Source organism: Chinchilla lanigera, unplaced genomic scaffold, assembly GCF_000276665.1.
Source record: "Chinchilla lanigera isolate Chin_1 unplaced genomic scaffold, ChiLan1.0 scaffold00078, whole genome shotgun sequence".
In the NCBI taxonomy this organism is placed as follows: domain Eukaryota; kingdom Metazoa; phylum Chordata; class Mammalia; order Rodentia; family Chinchillidae; genus Chinchilla; species Chinchilla lanigera.
In genome coordinates, this window is record NW_004955479.1 from 5009966 (window position 1) to 5022137 (window position 12172).

General features: G+C 34.6%; 1 protein-coding gene across 1 annotated transcript in view; it reads right to left on the reverse strand.

Moving 5' to 3' along the window:
• Positions 1–12172, reverse strand: part of Iqub (IQ motif and ubiquitin domain containing) — a 71083-nt gene that overhangs the window by 21248 nt on the left and 37663 nt on the right. Inside the window, exon 9 of the mRNA XM_005402325.2 lies at positions 123–293. Within this exon, the coding sequence (XP_005402382.1) occupies positions 123–293 (171 nt within the window). The remainder of the gene's footprint in view (positions 1–122; positions 294–12172) is intronic.

Sequence of the window (12172 nt, forward strand, 5' to 3'; positions counted from 1 at the left end):
TAGCTGTCTATATGAAAAACATATAGATAATCACATTAATAATCTTTATGCTTGTTTCAATATTCAACTAATTTTTTACTGATAGTGAACTCTACCCCAACTCTAAGAGAAACTTAACATACCTTCACAGTGTGCTTAAGTGTTAAGAGTATATCCAATCGCTCATCTTGCGAGATATTTTGCAGCTTGATGCATTTATAGATGTTTTGCAGTTCTCTGGCTCTGACTGTGAACTGCGTAGCCATCTCAACTATTTTACCATCAGATCTTCTCCACACCTTTGGACTTGAACACTTGAAAATAATATTATGTTTATAATTATAGTTAGCTAAATGCTTAAAGTAACAATATTATTCCTTCCACTAGAAGTTTCTTAGTATCATTTATAACTAAAAGAATCACTAAAACTTAAAATTAATTGAAGAATTTATAGAACAGTAGAAGAAAAACATTTTAGAGAAAAAAGACAGCTGTTCAGTCTGTTGAAGAGGCAACTCTTCTAACGTATTCAGAATTTGCAACCAATCTATACTAACTGATATACTGAGTGGTTTAATCGGTTCATACATTGCTCACTAGCTGCATAATATGGGAGGGGCATATCTGTTTGCTTCAATTATATTGAGTGTGTATGGTGTGTTTTAATCATGCCTTTTCAATTAAAGATAAAGAAGTTACAACAACTCTCAATGGTTGAGACCTAAAGATATACTGAAAAGGGACCATATGAATGATGGTTTAGTGTCCAGTATATAATCAATTCTGTAAAAAGTTCAAAATTCTTCATCAAGCAGATATCCTTCATGAAAAAGCTATACATACAGTCATCCTTCTCTATTTGCAGGTTCTGAATCCTCAATCAACCACAAATCAAAAACACTGTTTTTAAAATTGCATCTAGGGCTGGGGATATAGTTCAGTGGCATAAATGCCTGCCTGGCAAGCGCAAGGTCATGAGTTTGATCCCTGGTACTGCAAAAGAAAAATAAAATAAAATAAAATAAAATTGCATCTGTACTGAACACTTACAGATCTATTTTTCTTGTCATGATTTCCAAAACAATGTAGTATAATAAACATTTTACACAGTTACTTTTATTGTATTAGATATTATAAGTAGCCAAAGACGATTTAAAGTATATGGGGAGATGTCCATAGATTATCAGCAAATAGTATGCCATTTTATACAAGAGACTTGAGCAACTGAGTATCCCGTGGGTTACTATCCCATGGGTCCTAGAACCATCCCTGGTGGTTATGAGGTGCTATTGTATTCGATTATCTTAGCAGTGCTGCGATGTTTACCACCCCAATGATGGCTAACAGTCTCACTTTCTATTTCCATGCTTGGCTTGATGCCTCCCAGTCTAGCCCACCTCCTCAACTGAGGACCAGTGATGGAGTTCACTTGTTCCATAGCTCATCTAAGCACTCTCAGGCGAAGAAGTCAGAGACCAGCAAATAGGACAAGGAATGAGTCCCCTACAGACTAGAGGACACCAAGGTAGTCTTCAGTGATAATACCTCTGTGGATGCTGCTATTTCAGTTACCCTAGAAGACGCATCCACTGAGAAATGTCACAGTGATAATGTAATTGCTCTTCTACTTTAGGGTAAAATGCAGCTCAGTTTCTCTGATTATAATCTTTCAGAAACAAGGCTATGTTGACCGCAATTGTTAGCTGTTATCTGTTCAAATGTTGGCTGCTTTCATAGGTTAATTGGTAACTGTTTTGAGGTCTTTGTAACCCAACTTATGCCATACTAGCAACCATTTAAATCTGAGCTGAGAAGTAATTTAAAATTTAAGTAGAAGCTCTATGTGTTGGAACAAATCATTAAGAATGTAGACTACTAAGTGGAGCTGGAATATAAAACTATATTTAGAATGACAGTATTGTGAAGAATTTTTTAGTTTTAACAATTATCAATTTATCCTGAAGTTTTTACATTTTATATTAGCAAAGCTACATTGCAAACTATGGAGCTACCTCTTAAAAACAACTGTATTAGATACATTTTCAAAATAATGCCATTATATTTAGGTCAAAGCAAAAGTGAATGTTGTTTACACTAGGAACCCCTACTAAGAAAATTTAGATTCTCACTACTGGTTTTAATTCAGTAAATGAGGAGTTGCAGCTCATAATTAATTTATATTATTAGACCATAAATTTGATAATTAAGTAAAGAAGGTATTGTTAATTAGCAGACTGATAAAATTAAGTAAATTGATTAAAGAATTACAAAATTTAAATAGCTCAGTAAAAAACTGTACTATTTAGTTATTATCACAGAAATACAATGATTTGAAATGAATATAGCTTTGTTTTGGGTAATCCTCAGAGTGCACCTAGCAAACAATGTTTGTCTCAAAACTATTTTCAAAACTTTAAGGAATAAAGAAACATAGGCTGTTTCATATTTCAATATTCTAAAGTCTAACATCATAATCTTTGCATGCAGTTGTGATCAGGGTGGGTGATTTTAAACTACATTTTAAATGTAACCTTCTTCCTACCAGTAATGTGGACAAAATCTTTTTCTCTGCACACTGATTTTTTCCATTTGTAATAATCTTTATGGTAATGTTTTTATGAAATGCCTACTTTATCTACACTGCATTTTTTTCAGTTGATGCCAATTGGCTTTTGGGGGCTTAAATGCATTGATTTGATTCTACCTTCTCTCCAGTGTTTAGTAGGAAGAAACACTATAACATGACAATATCTAGGGCTTTTCTAAAGACATTCTATTATCCAAATTTTTCCCATCTTTTAATTTTGAATTCAATCCTACCTTTTCCATAAAGATTCCTCTAATACTGTTTTGGACCAATGACTTCACACATCTGAAATCCTTCCACAGTTGAACAAATACACAAACACATACAAATCTATAGGGCCTATTTTTCAATCACCTGAGGCAATGAAATTTGTATTCAAATTGTTCTACAATTACTTTATTAATTCTATTTGCACCAAAACATAACAAATAAATTTCTCATATAATTCTGTATATTTCACAATGCATAGAGTATTCATCTATTAATTTAAACATTTTTACTTATATACAGTTGTATACTAGACACTGAGTAGATAAAATATTGCACTGACTTCAAGAGCTCTCAAATTTCATGATATTTAAAGGTAACAAAACAAGTAATTAAGGAAAGAGCAAGTATGGCTAATGATTGCCAATAAGGAGCTAACTATGGGTGGCTATAAAGGACTTCACTGGTGAAATGAAAATAGTATCTGGGTGAAAGCAGAAAAATAACTAGGAGTTATCCAGGTTGAAGAGAACTAAGTGAAAAAAAGAATACTAGATTTGAAGTTCAAGTTCCCTAGAGCTGGAATGAGGATGATATATATATATATATATATATATATATATATATATATATATACACATAAATATACATGTTTGGTGTTTTATTCTTAGATGTAATTCTGCCAATTCTGATAACTTGGTCTTCAACTGTAGGCTTCTTTGATTTCAGGCCTGAAGGTATTTTTTACTCTGACTCAGGAAAACGTCGACTTCGCTTACTTCTCTTTCCTATTTTTTTTACTTTCAACGCTTTGGTTATAAGAGATGTACAACAATCATGTTTTTAAATTGCTCCGAGAAATAAGACTGTAATAAATTCCATTTAGCTGCCAACAAGTAAGACAGCACAGACTCTGGAATAGAGAAACAGAAGAACAGCAGGGAGACACATTTCAGGGAAGGCAAGGTAGAAAGATAACAAAACCTTGAGTCAGCAGGCCTCTCAAAAAAGAGGAGAAATGGCTGCCCTGCAAGCGTAGGTCTTTTCTTTCTCCGAAATTAATTCTCAAGCCCCTAAGGGCACAAATCAAGCGTAAGGTTAAGCCCCCAAAAGCACTTCGCCAAGATCGAGTTTTCTTTTACACAGCGCAGGGGTTCTGTTCATCCAGAGTGACGCCCGTTTTTAAATGCACTGCCCAGAAGAAGTGGATGCATTTTTCTATCCCATTTAGCTGTGGACCACCTGAGTAACCAGAAAAAGCATTAAAATGACACATGGACTGTAGTTTTAAGCTTATGATTTTGAGAAGCAGTGTACAATCAAAGAGAATGAGAGGAAAAAATAGTCTTGACTCTAGGAAAAAGATCTTTAAAAAGTCCAAATATCTCTTCCTCATTGAGTTTGAGTAAACAGTACCCAAAATCGATTAGAGACCAGTTGATGATTTTTCAATCAAATTTTTGACCTGAATTTCTTTATCTCGCTTTATCTGTGAATTTTTAATATTTGATAGCTTGTGGATATCAATGTTTGAGGTGTAAAATTACACATTATTTAATACTTCAAGAAAAGCTTTAGATAGAGTAAGCTTTTTATTAAGAATGAGAACTTAGTATATAAAAGCCTTGATAGTTATTCAGTTCCTCAATTGGACTAATTTTAAATCACATCATGCATTATTTAGAGAAATTCTATGGTCAGACTAAGAAGATAAAAATAAAATATTGCTTCAATAGATCACACAGTATTTGGGCTCAATGAATTTAAATTAAAATATAAACATAAAATTTATTCTCTGAAGTTATTTCCAAACTATAAAAAAGTAAATATTTCTCTTTAAATATCCATACATTGTGTTGTTCAGTGTAGAACTTAAATTTACATTATGGCTTTGGTTGTTTGCTAGTTTTGACATCTGTAAAAACTATCTGTATATGTTCAGGGATTAATTATAAGTCATTTTTTTCTTAGAATCAAACATAAAACCTATAGGATAAGAAGTTGTTTTAATTAAAATTTATGAAATCAATATTGATTTCTCTCAACCAGGGATAGAGCTCAGTGGTACAGTACCTGCCTGGCAAGCACTAGGCCCTGAGTTCAATTTCCAACACCAAAAATATATATATACTTCTCCTGAATAACTGAGACAAGCATAAAAGAAGGGTATCAATGCAAGGGTATGGATGCAAGATAAAGCAACTTGCTGATGGAATGAGTTTAGTTTGAAATATGACTTTGAACATTATGAATTTATGGCTTCCCTACAGTTGAGTCCTCTTTCTCAGAATTAAAGTATTAAAAGATTCCAAATGACAGCATCAGCATCATGTAATTTCTTGATGATATTTGGAATATAAAATTACACAACATTGTATCTGTCCCTTATTTTTCTTTCCTTTTTTTCCTCCAAAAGCATGTATCAATACTTTGAGATATAAAGATGGAGACATGAAAAATTCCTCTTGCTTTAAAAAGTTTAGAATCTAGGATTTAGACATTTAATAGAAACAATTTAAAATGACCAGTGCATACAAAACCAGAGATAAGACAAAGTCCCCTGAAAGCACACAGTTCAGGCTAGAGTAGAAGGATCTGTGCCTAACCCCTAGAAGAGGAATCTGAGCTTACTCTAAAACATGAGCAGCTGGCTACTGAGGAAGCACGGAAAGGATATTTCATGTAGAGATAACCACAGATACAAAAGCATCAAGAGCACATGGTCTTCTGGGAACCTCAGAGTAATTTAGCACCCCTGGAGCAAAGCACATGTAGTGTGCAAGGAAAGATGACACAAACAACAATGGGATGAAAGATGGGTACATAGAATAGATCATGAAAATCACTATCCTTCCAGGCAGTAGGCAGAGACAGGATCAGAGGTGTATTTAATGAGTCCTCTATGGCAGTCAAATGGATGGTAGAAGAGGAAACTGGACAGTAAAATTTGAGAGACCATAGTTCAATACGGAGCTCCATTGCCCCAGACAACACAGCTGGTGAGAGGAATCTGAGTTTGGTTCCTCTCCCCCCACTGGTGGGACTCAGGGCCCCAGATGCCTTTGGGAATGCCAGTGACACAGAGGACCCTGGCTAAGGTACACACAATGGACAGGCAGAACTAGAAGCATGGAAATATAGCATGCAACAGTAACAATGTGAGCCAACAGGTGACTGCTAACCTTTCTTTTGGTTTTATTCTACTCATCCTCTTCCTCTCTTTTGTCAACTATCTCGCATGACTTTAGGATACATTCATGTGAGCAAATATTGTTTCTTCTCTTTTGGGTTCACTTCAAAACTCCTAGGCCTTCTCTTACAATCCTTCCCTCCTGTGTCCTACAGTTACCCAAAACCTGGATGATCATCCTGTGAACTCAGCCTTGCTCCTACTATATTTAACCTTATTCATCTCTCCATCCCAGCCTCATTCTCCTGCTCCCCACCCTTAACATAGGGTAAAATCACTCTATTAAGTGGAAAATCATTGCATAAAAGTTCCTTGTATAAGTTGGATTATATTATATTTCTGTAGACCTTCCTCCTACTGTTATAGATATCAGGCTAATAGTTACCAGTTTGTCAATAGCCAGGATGTACTTGAGTCTATTGTTATTGCCAAATGAACTACTTTAACCAGGATGTCGTACATGCTATAACCAGTTTTCCCCCATATGACAACACTGGAATTGTAAGGAGTGATAACCATCACCATAGTCCAGTACCATAGGAATGGGCCCTAAATCAAATAGATAGCAACTCCTCAATCCTAATACATTAGGAGAGTAGGTTCTTGGGATAGAAATAAAGACCAAGAACTACTTATATCTAGAAGACATCCATAGGAATAAGAAAATTCCTAGAAAAAACTTAACACCAGTGGTAAGGCTTTCTAACATAAGAAATCTACAACCATCAACACAGAAAACAAAATAAAATAGAAAATAGAAGATGACAAGATGAGGAAGCAAAATGCAATCCCAAATGCCCAGCCCACCTAGCACAAGTCCATAGCACAAAGAGACAGAGGAAATTGGAAGCCAACAAATGGAATTCTCTGAAATTGTAGAAGCAGAAGTGAAAAAACAAATGGAAGAGGCCATAAAAATCATCCCTAAGGTGCAAAAAGAAATGACTACCAAAATGAAAGACATTAAAGCAGACACAAATAAACAAATAAAAAAGCTAAGGAAAATGATGAAAACCATGAATGCCAAATAGACAAGTAATATCAATGAAACAGATTCAAACAGAAATGCAAGAGATTAGAAACTCCACTGAAAGTATAGGCAGCAGACTGAATGAAGGCAAGGATAGACTATCAAATCTACAGGACAAGAACTTAACTAATGACCAGGAAATGAAAGATATATTAAAAACAGCAAGAGACTATGAAAAAGCAATCCAATAGGTACAGAATGAACCTAAGAAAAACTACATAAGATTGACTGGAATCAATGAGAAAGTTGGAGAAAGTGCAAAAGCCATTAAAAACCTCTGCACAGAAATAATAGCAGAAAACTTCCCAAACATGAATAAAGAACTTGCCTCACAAATAAATGAAGCATATAGAAATCCAAATAGTCAAGATCGAAATAAATCTACAACAAGGTATATAATAATCAAGATTGCAGGAATTCAGCACAATAACAAAATATTAAAAGCAGCTAAAGAAAAGAAACATCACCTATAAGGGAAAGCTCCTCAGAATCACAGCAGACTTCTCAAAACAAGGATAGCTTGGAGTGACATATTTCAAGCCCTAAAGGAAAACAATCTTCAACCCAGACTGACGTACCCCACAAAACTATCTTTCAAAATTGATGGAGAAATAAAATATTTCCATGACCAAGAACAACTGAAGAAATTTACAACCACCAAACCAGCTCTACAGAATGCTCTGAAAGACATATTAGAAAGAGATAACAAAGACCACAAACACAGAAAGAAGCCTCCAGGCAGGGCAAGCAATTAAACAGAGGAGAAAGACAGGGAACAAACAACAGGAAAACAACAGGAAAAAGAAAAGCCAATATGTATCAGTTATAACCATCAACGTTAATGGTCTCAACTCACCAATCAAAAGAAAGAGACTGGCAGAATGCTTCAAGAAGCAAGATCCAACAATATGCTGCATTCAAGAAACACATTTAACCCACCAAAAAATACACAGACTAAAAGTCAAGGGATGGAAAACAATTCTCCATGCCACAGGAACCCAGAAGAAAAGCTGGTGTAGCTATTCTATTTATAGACAAAGCAAACTTCAAGGCAAAACTGATCAAAAGAAACAAAGAAAGTCACTACATACTTGTTAAGGGAAAATAAGGAGAAGAGATAACAATCATAAATATTTATGCATGAAACACAGATTTACCTAACTACGTAAAACAAATATTAACAGACATGAAAAACCAAATAAGCACTAACAGAATTGTAGTGGGGGACTTAATATCCCACTCTCACAAACAAGCAGATTAACTAGACAAAAAATCAACAAAAAAAATTAGAATTAAACCAAGCCTGTGAACAAATGGACTTGGTAGATGTCTACAGAGTGTTCTACCCCAAAACATCAGAATACACATTCTTTTTAGCTGCACATGGATGTTCTCCAAAATAGACCATATATTATATGATAAAACACATTTAACTAAGTGTAGAAGAATCAAAATCATCCCATACATGCTATCTAACCTTAGCAAAATGAAACTGGAAATCAGCCACAAAGGAAATCACAAAAACTACATACATAAACACATGAAAATTAAACAGTACCCTCTGAATATTCAATAAGTAACAAAGGAAATTAAATATGAAATTAAACAGTGTACACAATTAAACAATAATACTGATACAACATAGGAAAACTTATGGGACATAATGAAAGCAGTCCTTTGAGAGAAATTTATACTGATGAACTCACACATCAGGAAAATAGAATAAACTCAAATAAACACCCTAATGTTGAGCCTCAAACTTCTACAGATCACACGCAAAGCTCATACAAGGAAGGAAGTTACAAAGATAGGTACCGAAATTAATGCAATAGAGACTAAGAAAATAATACAAAGAATCAATGAATTGAAAAGTTGGTTCTTTGAAAGAATATATAGAATTGGTAAACCATTAACCATCTTCATCAAAAGGAAGAAACAAAAAAATACAAATTCAAGCAATTAGGAATGAAAAAGGGGAAATCACACAGATCCCAAGAAATCCAGGAGATCATCAGTACCTACTATGAGAAGCTATGTTCTAAGAAGATGGAAAACACAGAAGAAATGGACAGATCCCTATGTACAACTTAATTGCTGAAACTAAATTAAGAAGACACAAAAATTCTAAATAAGTGGATATCAACCAATGAATTTGAAAATGTAATTAAAAATTTGCCAAGAGAGAAATACTAAGCCCTGACAAATTCCTTGTTAAATTTTACAAGAAATTTAAAGAATTTGTGCCACTAATGCTGAAACTCTTTTAAAAATTGAAAGGGAAGCAATAGCTCCAAAATCATTTCCGGAAGCAAGTATTATCCTGATTCCAAAACCAGAGAAGAATACAACCAAAAAAGAAAACTATGGGCCAATCTCCCTAATGAACATAGATGTAAAAATCCTTAATAAGATACTGGCAAACAGAATGCAGCAAATCATCAAGAAGATGATATATCACTACTATGTAGGATTCATCCCAGGGATATAGGAGTGGTTCAACATATGCTAATCAATAAATGTAATACACCATATTAACAGAACCAAAGACAAAAATCACAGGATCATCTCAATAGATGAAGAAAAAGCATTTGACAAAGTACAGCACCAATTCATGACAAAAACCCTACAGAAAACTGGAACAGATGGTCTTTACCTCAGTCTTATAAAAGCCATCTATGACAAACCAACATCTAACACATCACATTAAGAGTCAAAAACTGAAAGCTTTCACTCTAAAATCAGGAACAAGACAAGGATGTCCACTATCAACACTCCTATTCAATATAGTTCTGAAAATATTAGCTAGAGCAATTAGACAAGAGAAAAAAATAGAAGAAATAAAGATAGGAAAGGAAGAAGTTGAATTGTCATTATTTGCAGATGACATGACACTCTACATAGAAGATCCCAAAATCTCCACCAAAAAACTTGTAATTTTAATATCCAAATTCAATAGTATAATGAGATACAAAGTCAACACTCAAAAATCAATAGCATTCCTGTACACAAACAACAAACTCACAGAGAGAGAAGTTAGGGAAAGCATATCCTCACAACAGCATGTAAAAAATGAAATACTTAGGAATCAATCTAAAAACAGGTTGCAAAAGATCTGTACAGTGAAAATTACATTCCCCTAAAAAAGGAGATTGAAGGGGATATCAGAAAATAGATATCCCTTCTTTTAGGTAGGAAGAACCAATATAGTAAAAATGGCCATACTCCCCAAACTGCCATACAGATTTAATGCAATTCCAACCAATATCCCATTAGCATACCTCACAGATCTAGAGAAAACATTCCTAAAATTCATTTGGAACCAGAAGAGACCTAGAACAGCAAAAGCAATTCCAGGCAACAAGGACAAGTCAGGGGACATCACAATCCCCAATCTGAAATTATACTACAAAGCTACTGTGATAAAATCAGCATGATACTGGCAAAACAAATAGGCCTGAGGATCAGTGGAACAGAATAGAAGATCCAGACACAACCCAAACACACTCAGTCACCTTATCTTTGACAAAGGAGCCAAACATGTGCAGGGGAAGGAAGCCAGTCTCTTTAATAAATAGTGCTGGAAAAACTGGCTTTCCTCATGCCAAAGACTAAAACTAGACCCGTGTCTATCACCATGCACTAAAGTCAAAGTGGATCAAAGATCTAAATATTAAAATGGAAACACTAAATTTACTGGAAGAGAAAGTAGGTAAAAAACTTAAAGACATAGGTGTATGCAGAGACTTCATGAACAAAACCCATACTGTAAGGGAAATATTACACAGAATCAACAAATGGGATCTCACCTTATTAAAAAGCTTTTGCACAAAAAAAGAAATCAACAGAATGAAGAGATAATTCACAGAGTGGGAAAAAATTATAGCCAGCTGTCCCTCAGACAAAGGACTTATATCTAGAACATATAAATAATTGAAAACAAAACAGACTCTCAAATTCAAAACCCCAATCCAAAAATAGGCATCTGAGATGAATACACACTTCTCAGATGAACAAATACAAATGGCAAATAAATACATGAAAAAATGTTTAACATCCCTGGTCATTCGAGAAATGCAAATTAGAACAACACTGAGATTCCATCTCACCCCAGAGAAAATGGCTGCCATCAAAATATCAGCTGATAACAAGTGCTGGCAGGGCTGTGGGGGAAAACAAACCCTTCACCACTGTTGCTGCTGGGAGTGTAGACTGGTGCAACGACTGTGGAAATCAGTCTGTAGATTCCTTTAAAAACAAGGATTAGAGGTTCCATTCAACCTAGCTATTCCCCTTGTGGGTACCTTCCCAGAAGAATTAAAATATCATACCACAGCGATATATATGCACCCATGTTTACAGCAGCACAATCTGCAATAGCTAAAGCTTAGAAGCAACCTAGATGCCCATCAGTTGAGGAATGGATAAAAGAGATGTGGTTTTTTTAATAATAGAGTACTACTCAGCCATAAAGAAGAGAAACACTAGAAATTTTCATAGGCAAATGGATACAACTCAAGACTATAGCCATAAGTTAAATAAATCAGACCCACATGTGTAAACATTGTATGATCTCACTAGTGTGAGAAACTGAATGAGTAAATATGATCCATAATATATGATAGATATTATGAACTGGGAAGAAACTGTTCAAAAGAAAAGACAAACTGTGATGGGGAAAGGGGGAAAGAAGTGAGGGAAAAAGAAAACAATATATTTATACACAAGACAGTTAAGACAGTTCTACAGCTAGTTTCTCTTAGTTCACTGAAAAGTAAGGTTAGTGCGAATACTATTTGTACACAAGACTATGCCTATATTTTGTACTCTAAATAACTATTACAAAGACAATATGTAATATATTAATTATTGTAACTCTCTTATTAACCTGCTCTGAAACTCTGTTTTATTGTTATATTTTTCTCTTTAAAATAAAGAATAGTCAACATTGTGCCCTTTGCTACTGCATTTTCTTTTCTTTTTTTTTTTTTTTTTTTGTCTTTTTGAGACAGGTCTTGCTATGCAGTTCAGGCTGCCCTTGAGCTCACTTTGTAGCCCAGGCTGGTCTCAAACTTACAACAATTCTCCTGCCTCAGCCTTCCGAGCTACTGCAGTTTCTCACTGTAGGTCACTCTCTCTTCTAAGAGTATACTTTTCTTACTTTTTCTTGGCGGAATTTGCT